This window comes from Manis javanica, chromosome 1, assembly GCF_040802235.1.
Source record: "Manis javanica isolate MJ-LG chromosome 1, MJ_LKY, whole genome shotgun sequence".
Taxonomy (NCBI): domain Eukaryota; kingdom Metazoa; phylum Chordata; class Mammalia; order Pholidota; family Manidae; genus Manis; species Manis javanica.
The window spans coordinates 50468891-50492417 of record NC_133156.1 but is presented as its reverse complement, the minus strand read 5'-3'; the positions used below and the strand labels follow the sequence as shown (position 1 = coordinate 50492417).

The 23527-nt window shown below is 42.3% G+C and overlaps 2 protein-coding genes across 2 annotated transcripts in view; one reads left to right on the top strand and one right to left on the bottom strand.

Moving 5' to 3' along the window:
• Window positions 1-15137, top strand: part of INSYN2B (inhibitory synaptic factor family member 2B) — a 110030-nt gene extending 94893 nt beyond the window's left edge. The window contains exon 4 of the mRNA XM_017654977.3: window positions 9428-15137. Within this exon, the coding sequence (XP_017510466.1) occupies window positions 9428-9611 (184 nt within the window). The 3' untranslated portion in view covers window positions 9612-15137. The remainder of the gene's footprint in view (window positions 1-9427) is intronic.
• The window catches only part of DOCK2 (dedicator of cytokinesis 2), a 383680-nt gene that overhangs the window by 185128 nt on the left and 175025 nt on the right, over window positions 1-23527 (bottom strand). The window lies entirely within an intron of this gene.

Here is a 23527-nt window from a genome sequence, read left to right as displayed (position 1 = left end):
ATGTGGACAGGCTCTAAAAGCTGGAAAGGGCTAGGGATAGATTCTCTCTCAGAGCCTCCAGAAGGAACACAGCTCTGCTGACACCTTGATTTACAGTTCTGGAGGACTTCTGACCTCCAGAAGTCTAATAGTAGAAGCTGTATCATTTTAAACAACTAAATGTGTGGTGATTTGTTTCATCAGAAATAGGAAACAAGTACGCCCAGCTTAAATCCTTATAATTCATAAACTACTCCCATCTAATTGGAGGTCAGTTTATTTGATTTCATGAGGGCAGGGATCTGTTGGGATGAAAATCAGGGGAAAGAAATAAGAGGAGAGCTACCATTTACAGGGTGTCTATCATTACTGGTCATTATAAATACCTTTTGAGTTTACAGTTAATCCGCACAAACATGCAAGATAGATAAAAATACTCCCATTTTACAGATAAGGTAACTGAGGCTCGGGCACTTGCACAATCTTTAGGTTAGACAATTGAGACAGAGAGTGAGGCACTTGCACAATTATTCTGAAATGAATAAGTGATAATGATAAGATCAGAACACAGTTCCGTCTGCCTGCTGGCCAGATTCCACAGCATGATGCCTTCAGAGGTCAGGTCTGGTCGTGGGGTATTAGGGCTCAGCAGAATGCCATGTACTGAGTCCTCTTCAGCCAACAGCGTCATGAAAATTTAAGATGCTGTCCCTAAATATTGTTCCCAAAGTATGATCCTAGACCATATGCATCAGAGTCTCCTGAGTATCTGTGAATACTGGTTGCTGGCCTTTCCCCAAAAACCTGCTGGATTAGAGGTGTGGAGTAGGAGATGGAAATCTGCAATTACAGCAAGTCCCCTGGGAAAGTGGGATTCCAGTGAAGCTTGTGAAACATTCAGCTAGGTAAAATCAGGGTCTTAAAAGGAAGATGTGGGGCCATTGATTTAATAGAAAACTTTTTGACAACCAGCCTACATGATCATGAATAGGAAATTCTTCTTAACAGCCCAGAAACTAGCTTTTGCTTTAAATACATCATTGGAAATATAATTTACCATTCTCTGTAGCTTCAGTTCTAGAGTTGGGTGATCATATACAGCCCTAACTAAGGGTTCAGGTGAGGGTGGAGGCAGAGGGAAAAGGAAAGGGGGAGGGGGCTTACTCATAGAGTAAACATATTATTTTGATGCCTACTATTTCCAATGGGAAGAGAAAATGAGTCTCTGTCAGTTCATTTTGGGGCCCAGGCCTGCATTATAAATGACTTAGGGGATTCATTTGTAGCTTCTCCTGTCTCCCACATCTCCCAGCATGTTGGGCTTCATCTGAGATGAGGAACAGAATGGCAATCCCTGCTGACAATTCTCCTCTAATTAAGGTTAAGACCAATTAAAGCCCAAGTCTGCTCACAGGCCAAAAGCTCAAATATGAAGAACTGCCCTCTGGTGAGTCCTGGAGAAGCAATTACAATCATCTGATAGGGTGGGTGTGCAAAGTGCTGCCCAGCACCTCCCCTTCAGGAGAGGAGTGTATCACCTCATACCCCTTATCTAGGTAATTTTCAGGAAGCTCAATGCCTTATCCTCCACCACCACCATCCTCTCATATCCTCAAACTCACAGACCAGAGGCTACTTTTCATTACTATTGGTTCCTCTGTGGTTACAACTCCTTCTGAATCAGAAAGAGAAGAAGCTATGGATCTTCAGTAAGGGATTCACCACAAGTGCCTCCCTTTGTTCCTAGTAACCAGTATTCTCAGTCCTGGCATTGCCCCCTCACAGTTTTGTATTCAGAACTTATTATAGGATAAGTTATCTAGGATTTTCTGGAACAAAGGCCAAAGCACAGCTGTGTGCTCTGCAGGAGAAAATTCAGGCCTTTTCCTTCGCCATACCAAGGAAAGAGGTTCTGGAGAGTTACCCGAGTCTCCTAGGCTTGTGCAGTCAGTGGTGCTGAAGGCCTTTCTTGTGTTACCTTCTATGGTTAAGCTTTTTGGCTACTGAGTCTTGGCCTTGCCTGCCACTTAAAGCTACTGCTAAATCAAAGAAAAAGGCATTTCACTCAAAATGTAATATAAATCCAGGCCTGTGGCTTTAGCAACCAACTTTCCACTTAAATTATTTCATATTTTCCTTGTGTCTACATATGACATTCTCCCAGCATGGAGCCAGGTGAACCATGAGAGCCTTTTGCCTTCCAGCCATAGTCCTCTCTCTGGCCAGCAGTGAAGTCCACAATGACAAATAATTATAAAGCACACAGCATATCTGTTCTTTCTAGTAATCACAGATGCAGTTTGCAGTTCTCACCACATTTCAGTATGGACAAACAGCACTCATTTTAAATGCTGGAATGTGAATGTGATGGAATACCATCCAGCATCCCCCAAAGGGTCTCCTTAGGAGTTGTCTCAAACTGTCTCTTTAGGAAACAGGCATAAAGTTTGGGGTACATGTGGAATTTCTCTGATCCCTGACAGGTTGATCCCCAAGACAGTGGCCTCTAGTCCCTGTTTCTATCAGTAGCTTTATCCCTTTCTTCTCTCTGGAGTATAAGGAGAAACAAGTAGGATTTACAGCATCAGCAATTTATCTGCAATAAAAATGAAACCTATTTTAATGTATTAATAGCTAAAGAGGCTGAAACATGCCATACACATAAAATCAATCAAGTTGAGAATTTCACAGGAATAACAAATGGATGGCTGCTGGCACGGAGGCCACAGCTGACCACAGAATGACACAATCTTTATTTCTCTGTCAAGTTAATGTAATAATCATTACCATTTGTTGATCCAGGCACTGTGCCAGGCATTTTGCCAAACACTGTACATGTATCATTTCATTTCAGATTCCCAACAAACCTAAAGTTTGGGTTTGGCTATTATTCCCATTTTACAGATGAGAAAACTGAGACTCAGAGTGGTTATGTGACTTGTCCAAGATCCAACAAAACCAGGGCTTAAACAGGTCCTGCTTTCAAGAGGTGTTCTTGTCCCTTTCCTTCTTACTTCTTGACCTGGCATATTCAGTGAATATATGTGTTAAAGTTCTCTGAGATAACCTACCCCTTCTGAAGGCTTAACATGAAAAACATCTGTATACAGAGTCACAGAACCCAGAACACAGATCTTATTCACACAAAGACCATCAGCAGTGAAGATTTCTGCAGTTTGGTCCTGCTTATTTACATGCTGAGAGGAGAACCTGCAATTCTCTGAGGACTTGTCAGCAGACAGATGCCCTAGGAGAAGGAGTGCTTTTGCCAACTTGAAATGGCTGCAGGTTGTGAAGCTTAAATTATACCCTATAAATAATGAGCAAACTGGTCATTAGAAGAAACTTTTAGGAACAATATCCCTTCCAGGCTGGGGGTGACAGGGAACTAACTAAAGCTCTTACTTTTCACAGACTGTAATTCTTCCCTAAAGACACTTTCCAAAGTGATGTGACTTATCCAGATGGACAGGAACCAAACTACCCTTGCTGATTCCATTGATTCACAGAGCTAATTCTTTAAAAAAGAAAGTTGCAGGAGGTCAATAAATCTGTGGTTCACCTAGGTTCTATGGCAAGCGGGACCACAGAAACACTCCAACAGAGATGAAGAGATGGAAACGAATTTGGAAGATGGTTCTTCTTCAGGGGAATGTCATGGATTATTCATTTCTCAGCCAAGTTTCTTGGAGTATATGTTTTATAGCAGTGGCTTGTAGCCATTTCTCTTTACAAAAGAGCAAGACATACCTGCTAAGAAGGAAGTGTAAAGGGCCCACTGCAGACCTCAGCAGCCTACACCACAGCCAAGATTGCTGAGCTCAGATCTTACCTTGAGTGAGCTACCTCCTAAAGGGGTGCCCATCTCCTTGAAGTATGCATCCCACTGGTCAGAATGACCCTATAATCTAGAAACACTATTGCAGAGTGAGCCCGGCAGCTGGGTCATAGAGGGCACCCCATGCAGCCCACTACCAGGTTGAGTCTGGTTCCACAGGGGGCTTAGAGGTCATTTAGGTGCACCAGGCCTTGTTCACCACCATTCCACCACCCCCACCTCACACACGTTGGGCAACCAGGAGCTCATACAAATAAAGGACTGTGTTATTTCAGAGCATTATACCTTAGTATACAAGCTTTAGAGCCAGACAACCTAGGCTCAAATCCTGGTGCTGTTACTTACTCACAGGAAGCCCCTTGCCTAAGTTTCTTTTTGAAAGAATTTGTGAAATAAAGGTACTATCTATCTCATGGGGCTCTGAGAATGAGGTTCTCATGAGACACATGAGAATGACCAAACTTTTGATACAGCATCTACAATACAGATTTCATTCCAAAAATGGTAGCCATTCTTCTCCTCCTCCTCCTTCTCTTCCTCTTTCTTCTTCTTATCATCATTATTATTCACTTAAATTACCATGTGTCCTCACCTAATATGTCCAGGTATTCTCTTGTTATTTCTTTCTTCTTAGAATAAGACAGTGGTAATAGCTAAGCCCTGAGCTAAAAGCTTTGATCCCTCTTTAGGAGAAACAATAGACTAGGAGTCAGGAAACCGGGCTTAGATTCTGATCATAATTCATGGTGTGACTTCCCTTGGCCAACTTGCTTGTCCATTAAATGGGAATAACAACCTTCCCATTTTCCCGGACCATTGTGAGGATAAAGCGAATACACAGTTCTGAAGTGTTTGCAATTTGAAAGTGAAATATTAAAGTGAAAGGTTCCTATTGTTTGTTTCTATATAAACTTTTATCTCCTTTGAATTCACCTAACTTCAGTTTGCCCAGCCAAGATATTGCCTCCAGATCCTGGCTTTGATGTTTGCTTATGTATTTATATATTTATCTACTTTTTTTGCTTCTCACTTTTTCTTCTTCCAGACAATCCATGACTTAGGTTTCTTGCTGCTTCCAATTACCTAGAAAATCATCTTTCTGCTTTTCATCTAGTAGGATGGCTGGAGCATTGATCTGTCAGCTAGATTAGTGAGGTGCCCTCAAGAGGTAAACCTGAAAGCTCTCTTCCATTCCCAGTTTACACACAGCTCACTCCCTAACTGCACTGTGACACTGTGCACAGACATCGTGGATGGGAAGGGCTCTAAGGCTCCCTGGTCAGTTAGTCAGGAACCCGTAAACCAGGAACCCTTGAAGAGTATTCTGTGCATCCTCAGAGGACCAACTTCACAGAACTTGAATGCTCTGGCTCCAGACTATCTCCATGGCTCCAGGCCTGAGTCCTGTATTGTAAACATTTCTTGATGACCATTTGGCCACCACTCCCCACTGAGAGCCAGAGCTCTGCCCAAATGAAGCACTCAGCCCTCTTCTTCATCCACATGGAATATGGATGGCAGAAGATGGTAAGGGTGGGAGCGTAGGAAGATTAAGAGGAAGGAGAAAAGGGGAGGTGAGGTTGGAAAAGTTACTGGTATTCTACTTTTATACCAGACCCAAGGTAGTCATTCCCCAGAATGAACAAACAACCCTGTGCTAAGAGTTTACTTAAATTCTCATCACTTATTCTCCTATTCTCACTTGTTCCCCTACTCAAGAGGTTGTTGACTATGGTATGGGTTGGCAAAGTAGGAAGTTGAGGGGTATCTCCTCTACTCCACCCAACCTCAAAATGAAAAACAGATGAGAGAAGGTACTGCCTTAGCCCATTACACAGAAGCTGCTACCAAAAAACATATCCCTCTCTCCCCTCCAAACTAAACAGTAGTTTGTCAAACAGATAAATAAGAAGAAAAGTAATAATTTTGCTTTATGCTAATAAATTCCTTTGGCCTAAAAAACATTAATCAATTTCTTTCCAAAGCACACAGGCTTCTCTATATCTGCTATTTGCCTAGCCTTGAAAAGGAAGTCACTTTCAATCCTCTTTAAATTGTCAGGACCAGTGGGGGCAGTTTCAAGAGGGGGGGTGCGGAGCTCCCCAAACCTCCATGATTATAATGGAGCCCTGTGGTGTTTCCATAGAAACATAAAGAGTGTATTCTTCCCTGAATATATATGGTGGGGGGGGGAGGTGAAGACTGATGCTGCTGGCAATGTGTACAATTACTGAAGAGCTGAAGAAGGTCTGAGTGAGGAGGAAGGCATTCACTCCCTAAGACAGGAAGACAAAGGAGTGAAGGGTGGAGTGGGCAGAGACCGTACCCCTCATGAGGGCATGTCATCTGTTACTGTGCCCCATCTGCACAACTACCCAGTGAGGTAGCTTCATAGACCCCACTTTCAAATGAGTCTCAGAAAAGAAGCCCGAGGCCACCAGCCAGTATGCAGTGCAGCCTTAGTTCAAATGCAGGAGTGTCCCTTTGAACCCTTGCTCTGTCCTCTATACTGGGCTGCACTTTAAACTGCGATGATGAGAGAGTTCACATTCTATCTCCTGGCTCTTCTCTCCCCAGGCCTGCCAGTTCCATGCACATTCTGGAATCACCTAGATCATTAGTTTCTCCTAAGTGGTGTTAGGACAGTATCTGTGAGTCTTGACAAATTCAGGTGGTGGTGTTAGTGTCATTTTTTTTATTTGAATTATGAAGTCAGAGAAATAGTACATATAAGTAGAAGGCTCATATATGTGTGTATTCTTATAATTTGATAGAGTTATGTGGATGAAGAGCTGGACAGTAGAGGTAGTTGAAATAAATATAAAGCATATTGCTAAAGCACTTATTAGTTTAATCATCAGTCTCACTCACATGCTGGGAAGGTCCACAGGAGCAGTATCTACATCTGTCTGTCTTATAGACAGATCCCTGCAACTGAGTGCAGTGGCCCTCAACTGAGTGCAGGGTCAGTGCATGGACATATGGATGGATGGATGGATGGATGGGTGGGTGGGTAGATGGGTGGGTAGGTGGGTGGGTGGATGGATGGATGAAATGTCCTATACCAGACAGCACACGGAATTCCTAGAATGAGGAGGTATCCCTTTTCTTTGGCTCCATCTGGTGCTCTTAGATGAAGGTGACTTTTCTGCCTCAGGATGGGGAGGGCAGGGCTATTTCTAGAGCTAAAACTGTGAATGTGGCTGTTCCCTGTCTGTGAACTAGTGCTAGAGGGGGTGAGAATCAGAGTTTGCAACTCACTTAAATTCATTCCTTGAAGAAATGTAGTTGTTGCAGACAACATTTCCCGTGTCTCTGAGTCCAGTTCCATAAGTTTCCACTGGGGAGAGTATGGTAGTGCAGACAGAAACTCACCCTAGGCCCAGAGACAAAGACGGGTGTGCAGTGCTGTGGAGTACATCCTGGAAGCAGGAGACTCAGTGTGTCAGTCTGTGGAAGCCTTTGCCCACTGACTTGGCAAATCCTGAGTTTTGGCAAGATCTCTAATAGCTCTTGATATTGGCTCGTGTTTGCTGAGGACACAGAGCCAATGGACCAGTGCCAGGAGGTCAGGGGTAATGTTTGTCTGTCTGTTTGTCTACCACTCCTCCCCTAATACCTGGTACTGAGCCTGGCATATGGGAGATAGTCAATAAATGTTTGTTGAATGACTGGATGAATACTTGGTGCTTACCTCTGAGCTGTGTGTTGTACCTGTGTTGCGTTATTTAAACTCCACTGAGATCCTATGAGTAGGTACCATGCTCATTTTGCAGATGACACTGTGGCTTGAAAATGAGAAATGACTTCCCCAAGATCTCACAGTTAATCAGTTGTGGAGCTTGCTTTGAGAAACAGCCTGTGTTTCATCCATTATATGGGTCACCCAGCCAGAAGTATGTCTCTAGAGAGGGAACCAGGGAGGAACAGAAAGTGAAAGGATGTAATCCAAGGAGAAAATGTGGGTGAATCTTATAAAAAATACAGAAACAAAACAGACACCCCTTCCCAATGTTCTGTAAGCCCTTGGCACCCCATTGGTCTGGCTGTAAAAGAGGCCACCCGGCTCCCCTGACTCTTTAGCTTCTTCTATCTCTCAATGCTCAGTGACGAGGCACCATCTGGGGGCTTCACCGGTCATGTGTGGCAATTATGATTTTCCCTTTCAGCAATACTTACCTAATCCTGGGTCTCTAGGAGATGACATGGGGATGGTAGACAAGGACAAGTATCTCTTTAATGACAGCTCCTTTCTAGCCCTTGCTAGGTAGAAAGGCTTTGGCTAGTCATGTCACATCACAGACCAATGTGAGGTCTTTCATGTTCCATATGAAACATTTCATTTGCCTCCTTGCTAAACAAGGAGAATGCACTGTTTTCATGATTTTGTATTTACTCCACTTTCCACACTCCCACCCTGGCTTCTTATCTTTGGGCCTCCTGAGAGCTCTAGTATGAAACTAGGCAACAAATGCAGTAACAGCTTAAGAGCTTTCTTACAAGCATCCCAGCGCTGGAAGGAAACTCTTCCATAAGGAAATCTATGGAGGGAAGTGGAGGATGATTAAGGGCAAAGGGGGCCCAGGCACAGCCTGCAGGGATATTTGTAGAATTCATTCTTTCTGGCCCAACTCTCCAGGTTCTGAGAAGGAGGAGCCAGACTTTTGAATCAAGCTGAGAGTCCCTAATGTTTGCTAGCCCTGAGAGGTGTGGGGGAGCCTGAATACCCCGGCGAGCAGGCCAGGGCCTCTGCATCCGCCAGCCTCTGACTCTGTCAGTCTTGGGCAACCCTGGCCCCGATGCACCGTATTTACCTCAAGAACCTGCATACAGATGATGGAATGGACTCTGTACATTAATAACACACAAGTAAAACAGAAAAGAAATGGAGATCAGGAACTACCAACCCAAAAAGAATGTTTAAATATGTCTGTGCTGAGGAATATATTGTGAGGTAAGCTCTCCAAAACACATTGTTCAGAAGCAAGACAAAGAGCAAGACATACTGTAGTATTAGTAGTGATATTAATGGTGATAATAACAACAGTAATAGAAGCTAACACATATGGAACGCTTACTACATGCCAGGCACTGCTCTAAGCACTCCATTTATATTCTCTCACTTAATTAATATACATATTAATTCCAAAGAATACCTTTGAGACAGGTGCTATTATTATGTCCATTTTATAGCTGAGGAAACTGAGTCTCAGTTTTATTGTATATTCCTCTGTATTAATAACTCTTTTGTAATGAGGCAGTTTTTGTGTATAACATGTAAAAAGAATTAACAATTAGAATCATTAAATAAATGCAAGAAAGAGATTGGAGCAATATTTACTGAACACCTACTATCAGGCTACCATGTTGCAAGTCTTAAACTTAATATCCCCAAGAGGAAGGTATTACCCATGCCAATTCAATCAATGAGGAATTGAAGGTTCAGAGAGGTAAGATAATTTTTCCAAGGTCACACAGCCAATGGGTACCTAAGCATCTGGGATTTGATCTCAAAGCCCATGCTTTTCCATGTGAGTTGATGTTTGGTGTGCCAGATCAGGATGCACTAATTTGAATTTACCTTCCTTCTTACCTCTCTGTGTTTTTCAGTGTAGAATATGATTTTCGGCAGCAGGAAGGCAGGTTCCATGAAGTTCTGCAGAGTCTGGAGGAAGTGGAACCAGCTGAGGGGGCATCTCCCCCACCAAAGTCCACAGCAGAACCAGTTGCTGAGAAACAGGACTTAAGGCGGAAAACCAAGAAGGTGAAGAAGAAATGTTTTTGGTGGATCTGAGCTTGTTGGGACCATTCTCTGCTCCCCAAATACCTACCGAGGAGTGAGGTAGGGAAACCACTGCCCTCAGGCCTTTTCTACTTCTGAGCAAAGGCCTCAGGCTGTGAGCCACTTAACCTGAGAAACAGGAAAGACTTGGGCTGGTTCGCTGCTGCTGGACACCTGACCACCAACCTCACCTAAGAGAGGGCCACTGTTGCTGAGGACTTCACAGACCTTTGTGTGACCACTTGCCTAGTTCCCTGTCACACGTCCTGTTCCTAGGCCAACGTCCTGGTTTGTAAGTCTAGATTCCAACCATGAGCAAAGCCCCCATTGCATTTTCCAACACCTCCATGATGCTGAGCACTTCCTCCCCATCCTGGGCTTGTCACTCCAAAAGAGAGAGAAAAAAAATGTTGTGCAGAGCGGGAAGATGGAGGAGAGTTATAAACAGATACTCCCCACACCCCAAAAATAGATGTATAATCTGGCAGTCTTCTAAGATTTTGGCATATATAAGCACAACAGAAGAGGGAAGGGCATAAAAATGCAAGACCTCCTGGTGGGTTGGGTCATTTTCATTTTTAATTAGCCCCCTGATCCCCAAACAAGGGTTTGTCGTCTCCTGCTGTGTGGGCCTTGCTGGCTGTGGCAGAGTGAGGTCACTGCAGGATACAAAGAGCTTGGTATGGCTCTCCTGCAGATACAGCTGCTCCAGGGCCCACCTGACACCGTCATGCTTCTCATCCTGGGGCCTGAGATCACTTAGCAAATGGGTGGGGCTTGAATTTTAAGATTCCACCACTAATTTCCCTGCAACATTTGAGATCATAAGATCCAGTAGCCTATTTCATCTCACCAATAACATAAATTAAGGCCAAGAAAAAAATGCAACATTGGTTCTTGTGCATTCATCCCTGCATCAGCCTTGTAGATACGTTCAGAAGTATAGCAATCTACACCCTCTCCCTTCACAGTGACCAGGCAGTGGTCACCTGATTGAAGAAGCCGCAGGATGGGGATGAGGATATATTTTTTTCCCATTTTAGTATGAAAGATGTTTCCTTCCCAAAGTCTGAATTCTTTTAAAGTCTGGCTCATTCTTTTGATAAGACCCCCATACATATGGGTCCATTTAAACTTGCATGGCTAAAAAAGCTACTAAAGTAACCTAATTAAGTAATTGCTACATACTCTTGGAGATGAGGGGTAAGTTGGCAAGACCCATAGTCTCTCTTATTAAATTCTCTACCAGCCTGTGGTTAGATTGATGCTGCTTAGAAAAGGGATCCTAAAGCTCTACATGCATTCAGTGAAAAAGGCAATTTCATGACCCTCTTTGCTAGAGATGAGGCATCTGAGTCAGAGTCCTTGCAGAGTGCAGCATCCTGGCTGAACGTGGGATGCACGCACCCCACTGCAAATTGAGACTAATTGAGCAAACCACTCCGACAGTCTCACCTTCCCCTGTCACAGTGCTGCAGTGCACAGAGCTATTTCAGTGAGAGTGAGATGGAAATTTGGCAAGGAATCTCAGCTTGCACTATTTAAGTCTTGGAATGTCATTCAAAATGTTCTTTGTTCTTTTTCTAGTGTAATGTTTAAAACCACAAAATGAGACCAGAATATATAACGCTAAGTTGGAATTAAGATAAATACACTTGTCATACTTAAGAAGCTGCATTTCAGTAAGATACGTTACCACTGGCTAAAAGCCACAGATCTTTCTGTATCCACACAATCAACTCTCAGTTGGCCCCAACAATGAAAAAGAACAGCACAGAGGATAATCCAATAAAGCAAAATCATTTGGGATTTCTTATAAAATTTTATCTTGTAATAGAGCTTCCATCTTAATTTCTTTGCTTACGCTAATTTTCAAATTAATTTACATTCTCGGGCAGCAAGATAGAATGAAATAATCCTGTTCCCTGAATTAAGAGACCTGGGCAACAGAACGGTTTATTTCACTAACCTTTGGCAAACTGCTTAAGTTTTCAGGGCCTGTTTGTCCATTCTCAAATGGAGATAAAAATACCTACTCTACCCACTTTATAAGCTCTGTGCATGTTCCAACATCAAACGAGCAGAATGACCCAGAGCGGAGCTGGATCGTTTGCCAGTTAGTCTGGAATGATGGAGGAGAGGTGGAGGTAACTCACACGAGCAGGATAATCCAACTCTTGGATAATTAAGCTCACATTTTCATATGCTTATGTAGAGTTGGGGGCCTCAGATAAATCCCCAACTAAATTAAGTGAAATCAGGGTTGGAAAATGTTGACATTTCTAGAAACAAAACCAAATGAGACTACAATGATTCTATACCAAAGCACAACACAGCACCTGAAACTGGGAAGGAGGTCTCTTCTAAAAATTGAACATTTAAAATTGTTATGAGGTAAATGGATTCAGCAAATACCACCCTAAACAAAAATGATCATTTCTGTGTTTAAAAGCAACACACATACACATGTACCAAACCTCTAAACTTATCTACTCATGTGAAAATTACTGCTTTGTAAAATATTATGTAACATCTACCATGATATTCTACAGAAATGCTGTACTTGAGGTGATATGGTTTTATGGAGAGATATTAATTTAGCAAAAATTACTTTTGTAAAAGTGAAGGGTAAAAGACCAATACATCAACTTAAGTTGCAGGAGTTTATGTAGCTGCTTTCTCTGTAGTTAAAAAAAAAATGTGTACTCAAATACTTGGAAATTAATACCAGCTCACCTATAGAGCACCTTCTTAAAGACTACGTACTAATGTAAGGTTTTGTAAATTTCTAAACTGTTTTAAATGGAATATTATCTTTTGCAATAAACTTACATATTTTTCTTAGGTTTTAAGACTCCATTACTAGCTTGAGTTGATTTGGATTATAAAAACTCAACTTAAGAAAGATGCCTCAGTGGTTTTAATGACAGGGATAGTGTCCATTATAATTGCTTCTATATGTTTTCCAGGGAAACAAAGATCAGATTCAGAACTTCATACTGCAGTGATCACATGAAACCCCACTTGCAATGGGAGCAAGGGAAGTAGAGTAAAGCAATGGAATAGTTCCCAGCTTAAATCAGATAGACACACATTCATGAGTTTTTCATTATTATGCCCATACAGCTGAACTATAATTTATTCAATATTTTTTATTTTTCCCATAATTTTCTTCCTTGAATGGCAACTTTTTACCATCACCATGGGGAAAACACATATGATGTTCCAAAAATAGAAGATGAAATAAAATAATTTTATTAAATTCTTCCTAGAGACTGTTGAACATTGAATGTGCTAAGCTTGAGAGCAGTTCTCCTTGTTAAAAGGGGAGATTAGCAAATATTCAACATGTGCTAAAGCCACTTTAACACCAAATACATTTTCTACTTGACTAATCAGGATGTTTGGGAGAGACTTGAAAAGAAAACAGCTTTCCCAAGTGATTCCTTTATTTCCCTGCATTGAACATGAGCCATCTAAAACCAGCTTGTTTACTAATTTAGGGAGGAAAAAATAAAACACCTGATCATAGAATCAGAAGTCTTGGGTTTGATATTATTCTGCTACCTTCTTCTTGCTGGGTGGGTAACCTTGGCAAAGTTAACCACTGTGAGCTTCTGAGTTCTTTTCCTAGAATGCTGAATATAACCCTTGCCCTATAAGAGTGTCTAACAATTAAACAGGGTAAAGCTCTGAGCACAATGTGGGGCAAACAACAGGTGCTCAACAAATGAATATTTATTTATTTGTTGATTGAAGTAAACTGGGAGAAGATAGAAGATGCCCATGGGGCTGCAATGGGTTTTCAGAAACTGGCTTAATAATTTTCTCAGGGCAAAAAGTGGTCCTGACGTGGAATGAACTCTTCCTGGCTCATTAAAACCAAAAACCATGACAGGTAACATTAAATAACGAAAGTCTTCATTGCCCAGAAGAATATGAAGACATATTGTTCTGGGAAATGAAGGATTCTCTTATGGAATCAAATATCCTAGAAGTGAAAGACAATGTAAAGGCTGGGTCCCTGCCACTTTAAGCATCAGGCAATTAAATAAGACTAGGTGATTTGTCCAACAGTTACAGCTATCACATGGGAAGTCAGTGTTGAGATCAATGTGATTGGTGGGTGGAATGTATTATAGTCTACCAGACACCATGGCCCAGGGCAGCCCTAGGAGCCACTATCTAATAGACTTGAGACCCATTCTGACCTACAGTAGTTTCCTCATTAGCTGAACAGAAGCCTCAATATAGCCTTTGCTTGAAAAGCCTCTCATTTTAAGCTGCTCAAAGCAACTTGCAATATGCTAAAAACATATTTCTATATTTAAGTCCCAAGAAATGTAGATATTTTTTGGTCATTATGCACATTAAGTATGGGTTGCAATTAAGAGCTGAGGGAGAAATCCACACCCAACACTGTTCACACTTGGTGCAAACCATGCTTGCCCAGCTTAACGCTCATAACTCCTTTTGAGTGTTTCCATCCCAACTTCCTCCCTGTCTTCTTCCAACTGATTTTCAGACTTAATTCCTATTGATTATATCTATCACCCTACTCCTAAGGTTTCCCAAATATATGATTTCTTCCTGCCCCCTGCAAGACCCTCAGCCCATGAAGGGTAAACTTAGAACTTGTTTTTCTGAGGACCAGACTAAGCCAGGTTCTGAGGTTAGCAAGCCTCTCCATGCCTGCTCCAAGCCCCTTCTTCTCTAAGCTGGCCTCCATAGAAGTCTCCCCACATGTGCTCCCTTTCCCTTCCAGCACATTCTCCACATAGCAGGGAAAGCAATCACTGCAAATTTTAAATCTGAACCATGCTGCACTCTGGCTGTCACAATCTGGTTTCCTAATAAACTTAGGAGGTAAGACCAGGTCTGTGACCATGACCCTGGTGGGCCCACATGCCTCTCCTGTGGAAGCTCCCATCACTGCCTGCTCTCAGTCACACTGAGTCACTGTAGGTTCCTTGGACTCACTATCCTAACACTCCCTAAAGGGTCTGTGTATCCTCTTCCCCCTGCCTGCAACAGTCCCCTCCACAGCACCCTCCCTGCCCAGTTTTCAGCTCTTTTGGGGTTTCCCAGGAAAGGCTTTCATTGACTACCACCACCACTAACCCAGATCACACCAAACACCCCTCTTATGCAGTCACCTGGCCCCAGGAAAACCTCCATCAGAGTCTTTGGCACAGTTGACCTTGTACATATATTTGTGTCACTCTTTGATGAATTCATTTCTTCTCATTAGCCCATAACCTTTCCAAGGTAGGAATCCTGCCTATTTTTGTTCACCTTTATTTCTCCAGCATTTAACACAATGAGATTCAACTATCTGTTGCAGGAATAAATTGATAAATGAATTTGATCCAGTGGAGAGACATGAAGAAATGATTTCCAGTTCTTCTCCTGTCTGTCAGTCAACACATGGGGATGGTCCCATTGGTTTGCACAGGCTCCAGCTGTGCTCCCAGGAGCATCCAGCCTTCCACTGTTAGAACCTCCAGCAGGAACGTGCCCAGGGCTTCTAATCCATTGTGATCCACATGGCATTCAGGATCCAGGAACATCAAGCCACTACCACCCTCCCCCACTGCCAACCTGCCTAACTCCTCTATCCTGAATATTGATTGACAGCCCAGCTCAACCTTGTTTCAGAAAAAATTGGCACAATAATTAAATTCCAATGCATTTTGCACATTTACTAAGATACTGCCTTACTGTATGAAAGACAAAATTAGTTTTGAAATTAAAGCAGATTGTTAACTATTTTCTCTGTGATGTTTCCATTAAAATGCCAGAATTTATTACATGTGACCTGGTCCTTTTCAAACAAATGCAGTTTAAAGGAGACAGGGTCTATTTAACTAAAGAAGCATTTCCATCAGAGCATTCTGCCTTGGCTTAAACCACAACTAAAATGAGAAGATAATAAACAGCATACAAAAGGATTATTTGCTCCAAAGCAAATAAGAGCTTTATTATTATGAATGGCTTTTATAAAATCTCAGAATCTGTAACTGTATTACATTAAATTTCACTCAAATAAAACCCACATATTTTTTTTCTGGCAAAACCTCAATATATATATTTTAAACCATCAGGTAAACACAGGAGTGACCTCTCATCTATGCTTGAGCCTGGTTTCCTAGGTAGCACATAGAGTGTGGTGATACTCTGGTCATGCTGACAGAAAACCCTACTTTACCCTGAGCCAAATGGGCTGAGTCACTTTAATTGTTGAATCAAGAGTGGTTCACACAGCACTTCCATGGAGCACACCAAGCTCGGCCTGGCCTGACCTAACAGGGAGAAATCCCATACGGGTGCTGGAGAAGAGGAGAAGTTATATGTTGCTGTCATTGTTTTTTGTCTTCCTATTTGTTTCAAGATAAAAAACATTATGCCTTCTGCAATTAGGGAATGAAGGCGAGCAAAATCAAAGCCATGCAAAGCATCAGCCTTCACCAATTCAGAACACTGACCTGATTGGATTTCCTGGATTGGCTCCGTCCCTCCTCTCTACTGCTACACATTCACCAGCTCCAGGGAAACTTCTCTGATGAACCTTAGCCCATGATCACCTTTGTTTCCAATAAACAGTTATTGATTCCCTTCTCTGTACCAAGTAAGAAAACTATAGATAGAGCCCTTCTTCACAGAGCATTTAATGGTCAAGTAGATGGGGGTGGGGTGTCTGACTACAAGCACCTGTCCTTTTCTGATTAGACCACCTGCATGTCATGCCCCCTCATTTTGACCCTCTTAATCCTGTCCTTGTTATTCTCTTGTGATGATTGTCTTAAATTAAAACAATTTCTATTTACGCCCCCTTTTTCCACTGTACATTGGGTGTCTGAGAGTAGGGACTACTTTCCTCAACTGTAAATTCTTAAGTCTGGGAATTTTTTGTTTAATTGAAATGAAAGACTTCAACGCTGTGGATAAAGTTTCCTAAGACCAGGATTGTCACCTGGCCCTGGTCGGCTTGCTCACTCCACATGTGTGGGCAATACGTTGCTATTGACTCTATATAATGAGCTCCGCCCAGTGCTCTGGGTGACATGGTGGCACAGCTGAAGGGCTGCAGGAGAGCAGAGACTAGGGTGGTAGCAGCACCGAGGACAGAGACTGAGACGGCTGCAGCCCAGAGGCAGAGACCAGCTTGCTGCATGTAGACTTGCTCTAAGTGGACAGGATTCTAGTGATTGACCTGAGAGCATGGAAATAAAGTTGAGTATAAACCTTCCCCCAAGAATATTCCATTGTCATTTTTTGGTCTCATTGAATTCATAGTGAACTTGCCTGGGGCGGAAAGCCATTGGCAAAACAAACACCATGAGCCTTTGGTCATCCCTGTGTACCACTGCCCTAGCCTTCAAAGTCTACTTCCTCTCACAGGTTTCCAGCCCCCTCAGATCTGGCCTCTTCCCAGCTGCCTGGGGATCTCCCTAGGACAGACATCTGGACATGCCATTCTCTGGCTTTTATATCTCTAATCATACCGCACCACCATCCTAGGGCATAAAATGCCTCCCAAAGCAAACAGGTTTCTTACAGTCTGACTCCAACCTAGTATATACAGCCTAACTTTCTACTACACCACCTTCTCCTATGCCATCCCCTTGCCACTTTCCAAAAAGTCAGAGGCTATTACATGTCAGTGATTTTGCACATGTTGTTCCCTCCAGAACGCTGTTCCATTAGTGATCTACTATGGGAAATAATTTTCATTTTGGAGGAATAAACAAATAGTAGCTATGTTACTACTAATTGTGATAATAAAGACTGATTTCTTGAAGTTACAATGGGCTATTATTAAATACTTTGCTTCCATTATTTTGTTTTTTCCTCAAAAAATTACCATGAAGTAGCTTATGACTACTCCCATTTTCCAGAAGAATAATCGAGGCTTGGAGGGAGATAAGTAATTTGTCAGTCCACAAGTATGACGTAGTAAAGGCTGGAGTTCTTTCAAGGTCTGCCAAACTTGAGAGCTTAGGCTCTTAAATCCTATGCCAGACAGCAAGTTGCAATTTAAATGTCATTGCCTCTCTATAACTTTTTCTGATCCTCCCCCGCCACTGCCATAGGATTAGTGACTCCATCCTCTGAGTACTCACAGCACTTTGTACAGGCTGCTGCTTATATTATCTTGACATTTCTTTTGTCAATCTCTCACACTCATCTCCACAAGGAGCAAAGTCCTAGAGGACAGGAGTTGTCATCTGCATCTCTGAGACTCTCCAAGTATTTATCATATTGCCTGAGATGCTGTAAATGCTTCATATATGTTTGTTGAACAAGTTGGGAGAAAATACGAAGATGAAAATGTTAAGAGGAAAAAATAATCCAGGGTAGGGAGACAGACCAGAACAAGACCAATCGTGGCTTCTACCCCTGATTTTCTGCATAATTTTGAATAAGTACCTTCACCTCCATCCCCCACCTCTATCTTTAAAACAAAACCATCTGCCTTTTGGGCTTCACAGGTTGGTTAGAAGAAAAGGGATATTACATACATGAAAATGTTTTAATAAGTTTGCCTATCTCATTAATTCCTATTTTTAAAGAAACAGCATTTGAGTTTTTTTCCCTGATTATGAAAGGAAAGCAAAAGTGAAAATACAGAAATTTATGAATCATTTAAGCAGTAGATACAACATAATTTTAGCTTCAGAACAGAGTCCCTGGGCCTAACCTCTAGAAGATCCAGGGCCTTTGGTAAGAAGCCACATTTCCTCCCTTCCCTCACTTTTGGGGTCCTTGATAACTCTCCTCTTCTTGTTTTTATATTCCTATAATATTTCCTTTATATTTAAGTCCAAGAATTCCCTGTTATTAAAAATTCATCATAAATCTTTAATGTCTGCACAAATGCATCATTTTATGAACATAGCAAAAATCTAGAAAAGTGGGTTCTGATTTTGAAGGATCATTCAACAAACTGATTTCCGAGTCACTTAAGGTCAGTGCCCCAAGAGGCTGACAGGGACCTGAGTCTTGTAGGGAGCCTGTTGCACTTGTAGCTGTTTTCACAGAGTTTCATTGTGGGCAGCCCTATCCCTCAATGGCATCCCCAGGGAAGGACACTCCTTGAGGGGCTTGCTCTTTCCAGTCTGGGATTCAAGTGTTTGTAGCAGATATATGGTAGCTGGTTTCATCTTGTGGGGTGGGGGGTGGAGTGGGGGCAGAGGGGGGCTTTATTCACAGCCCAGCTGTAGCAACAGCTTAATACTTCACAAATCCAGGAGAGGCCCCAAATCAGGACTATCAAATAGTTTGTGATCCAAAACATGTCAAAGTAGAGAGAGGACTAATAATGGCTCTTATTTACTGAGGACCTGCTATGTGGTAAGCCCTGTGCTGTAAGCTCTTTTATTCAACCCTCACCATGAGATTGACAGGTAATAACCATTATTAGCCCCATTTTACAGATAAGGGAACTGAGGAGCAGCCCTGGGAAGTGACGAGACTTTCTGGCTGGGGAATAAGGCCTCCTTGCTCCTTGAGAAAAGGACCAGTCAGTAAAATCTTTTCAAACTATACCTTGTGCACCAACTCCATTGCCCTTAGAAAGCAGTGTGGGGCTGAGGGTGCTCAGTCAATCCTAATGGCAGACATTCTAAAATTTTAAAGTTTCTAAAGTTCTCCAAGAACTAGAAAAAGCTGGTCTGTCTTTCAATGCCAGGAAACAGAGTGGAGTCTTACCTTTAAGAACACACTGAACATTACTTGTTTAAAATCAGATCTGTCCAGATCCAGTAACAGAAGCCATTCGGAGGTAATTTCATTAGGATGATGACACTGGTCATGCATTTCCTAGGACTCACTGTACAATTCCCAAACTCTGTCTCTGTCTCTCTCTCCCTGGATGCCGACCACAGCAGCCCCTGAGTGGCCAGGGGAGGCCGCAGCACTGCCATCAGATGCCCCAGGGCCTGAGCTCACCTCCCCTGAAGACCGCGAGGCTTGTGGCACGGCACCGTGTGTGATGCAGTCACGGCAGCAGCCCCGCAGCATGTGTATTATCCGGGAGACCTCTCCCCGCATGGCAAACGTCTGCTCTATTGGAGAGAAATTGGGGCTGTTTTAACAAATTTAGGAAGCTCATATTTCCTCTTCATTCCCATTTCTGTGGCCCATCATGGAACAGAAGGAAGATTTGGAGTATGGAACTATGTTTTCTATGCTCCAGCTCTAAAACTTTAATTTTTCTAAAAGAATTCTACCACACAGGGCTAGTAAAACATTTGGAAATTTTATAAAAAAAGAGATCCTTAAGGGAAAGATTGACAAGAATCTCATTTTGTTTTTTAGATTCTTATTCTTTGAAAGCTAGACATTAATTTGTAGTCCAGTTAGTTTTTTATTTCCATTTATTCACTTCCAGAGCTTGGAAAGTGCCTGGAACATGACTTGCTCTGGGTCTATGGGCAGGAACTTCAAAGATAATAGGACACAGTCCCTCTCTTCAGGGATCTTCGTCTACTGTAGAACATAGACAGGTAAAGAGAATATTCCATTATGATATGGTAATGCTGTGAAAAATGGACAAAGAACAATGAGGTCACTGAAGAAAGATGACCTTGAGGAATGAAAGAAGGTTTCACAGACCAGGAGATGGAGATAAAGCAAGAAATGCTGCTCTCTCTTACAATCCCTAATCAACCTAGTCAAATGTTTCATGCCATTCAAGAACTAGACCCAGCTGTATAACGTCTACCTTGGTAACTGACTTCTGCCCATATGTGCCATGGGTTCCTTGGAAGTTGGGATAATAATCCATTTTTTTGCATATGTATTTTAGGCCAAGTCCTCCTTGATACGCAATTACCAAAATGCTTATTAAAGCAAAGCTTCCCCACCCACAGGACATAAGCAACACCCGCAGGACCAAATCAAGCAGCAACCAGGCTAGCCCAAGCTAATGATACCACCTTTTGATTACCAGCAGGAATTTCAGGGCTCTTATATAATGTTTATTATGCCTATTAACCTTCTAACATACACACACATTTACTCCCTCTTGGGAATCTTCTCAAATTAATTTTATCTGAGGGAAACAATTTTCCAGACACATACGGTGATATGCTTAAGATGTTGGCTTCACACTCTGTAGGCCCGGGTGTGGACTCCACCTTCCTTCTTCCCAGCTGTGTGATGTTGAACAAGGGTTTAAGCTCTCTGATTACTGTTTCCTCTTTAAGATTAGAATCATAATTTTTGTCAGCCTCAAAAATTAAATATTATAATACCCTCAAAGCACCATCTCTATCACACACTAAGCACTCTAGAAACATTAACTTATTATTACCAAAATATGCATCCTCTGAAGAGAATGAATACATCCTTTCCCCATTCCTTTTCTATTTGGACCAGTTATTCAATAATGATTCTCTCTCCTCCTTTACTCTCCTAGCCTAATCATGTCACAAGGGTAATAAATGGTCACACTTGCATGTTAAGGAAAAGAATAATGGTTTATATGTAAATAAAATAGAGAGCAGAAATCTGTCTTCCTTCTGTATGTATTCATTGATATCATTCTGTATGCCAGGCACCCAGTGTTTCCTGTGGATGCAGAAGATGCAGAAGTAATGAAGACATATTGCTCTGCAGTGCCAGGAAGAATATTGTCACAACAGCATCATGAGTACATGAAGGAGCTTCAGGCTGAACAGAGCCAAGTGGAAAGTGGACTGTGGTCAGGATGTGCATCCTAAGCCAAGACACAGAGGAGACAGAGGAGTTTGTTAAGTGGAAGGTCATAGAAGGAAAAGTAAGAGTAGTATGTTCTAGACAGAGGGAAAGGCACACAGGAGGACACAGAGGAGAAAAGGAGCTTTCAGGAACTAAGAGAGCAGTTCCACGGAGTTGGCATAAGAGTGGGAAGTAGAGAGTACTGGGGAGAAAGGCAGGCCCAGGATGTGTGCTCTGAAAGCCAGGTGGGCAGCTGGACCTTCATCCCCAGCCACTGTGGGGCCACTGATGCTTCTCGCCCAGAAAGGTCTACTTTAAAAGACCACACTGGCTGCAGTGTGAAGAATACAAGAGTGGAGGGACAAGAGTGGAGGCAGTGTGTCTTATTAGAAGATGTAGCAATTGTAAAATAAGAGATAGTCATGACTAGACCCAGGTGAATGGCATTGGTGGTGGAGAGAAGCATTTGCATTTGAGAGGTCGCAGGCCTAAAATGACTAGAACCTGGAATGACACGGATGTGAAGGGAGAAGGAGACTCTCTCCCTCCAAAACCCTTTAGAATCTCCACATCTCCACTCTACCTTTGTCTCTTCTGTTAAACTGGCTATTTCACAAGCACTGACACTCAAGTAAGCAAAAAATGCTTGCTTTGATTTTATAGATTTTTATGGTTTAATTACCAGAATGGAAGAACTTGGTCCTAAAAATATTATAGTCGTCATAAAACCACCGAAAATTCTGTACCGTTTTATAGGTTTCTGAAAGTTACCACATAGGTCATCTCATCAGATCCCAAGGTCTAGGGCAGGGCAGCAGCTGGGTTGAAGGTGCTCATTATTACCTTTAAAATATTTCATGCCTAAAGAGCAACTTAAGGTATTAATAGTGAAGGAGTGCATAAATGCTATTTAAGAGCAGGGACTCTAGAAACTACTTTATGGGTTCATAACCTAGTTATTCCTCTAGCAAGCCGTGTGATTATAGGAAAGTTATATAACTTCTCTGTGCCTCAGTTAACTCATATAAATATGAGTACCTGATACAGGTTAAGTCTGTCTGGAACACAGAAGGTATGCTCAATAAATGATAGCTTTATTATCAATGCAGTTTTCTGACAAGGCATTGGGTCACTGAGCCAACCACTTCTGGCTGTAGGAACCCCACCTCTCCAGGCCTCAGCTGTCCTCACACCTGCTCTGCCCAGAGCAGTGTGGGGTGGAGTCGGTGCTGTCTGGCTGCAGCCCCTGCACAGGCCTGTGGGCTCATAGTGTGGCAGAGAGTGGTCAGGTAAGTGGAGTGTTCTTCACTTCTATTATGAGGTAAAGCAGTAGAAAATGGGGTGATTTCCACTTTTTTTTTCCCTTTTTGAACAAACTGCCCTGAATTTCTTGAGCTGGCACAATGCCACCTGCATTTACTTTTATTTAATCACTCAGTAGACTCTTCTGTGAAACCAGGGTAATTAGGCCCAAAATTTATCACCCAGAGTCTCATTTTAATTAGCCAAAATAAAAGCTAGATCCCCATTTCAACAAAATTACCAGATTGTTTCCCTTCTAAGAACTTCTGGCTGGCAGTGTATAAGTTTCCCTGGTTGATTCTCCCAATGAGATTGTCCATCCTTAGCGCTAGGGAGGCGGGAGGCAGGGGGCAACCTTCTCTAGAGCAGTCAGCAGCAGGATGCACTGGCCAGGGAAGATTCCCTGAGACACGTCCCTCACCGGTACAAACAAGGTCTCACTCTGCTCGGAGGACTATGGGAGAGCCCAAGGTGCACATGCTCTGGGTCAGACCTCCTGGGTTGACATCCCCCCTTGCTGCTGACTGTGACTTTGGCCATGGTGATTTCATCCTCTGATGCTCAGTCAGGCTGTTCTCCTGAACAATGGGGGGTGATGAAGATTATCTAGGAGGACTCAATGGTGTGTTCCACAACAGTAGGGATTTTCCATCAAGTTTTCTTTTATATTCTAACATCTCTGAAAATTACAATTTATGTGATAATAAACCATTGTCACAGTTTAATTGGTAGGATGTTCTATTTCTTATGGCACATATAATCATGAAGCATCTTACATTTGATAAAAATATGACATGTGGCACATCGAAACCATTCCCTGATAAAATGTAAACTCTCAGATAATGTTTTTTTCCCCATTATTCTTCTGCTTTTATACCATAGCCCTCTTAAAGGAACCAAAAATACGTGGAAGAGAGTATTGA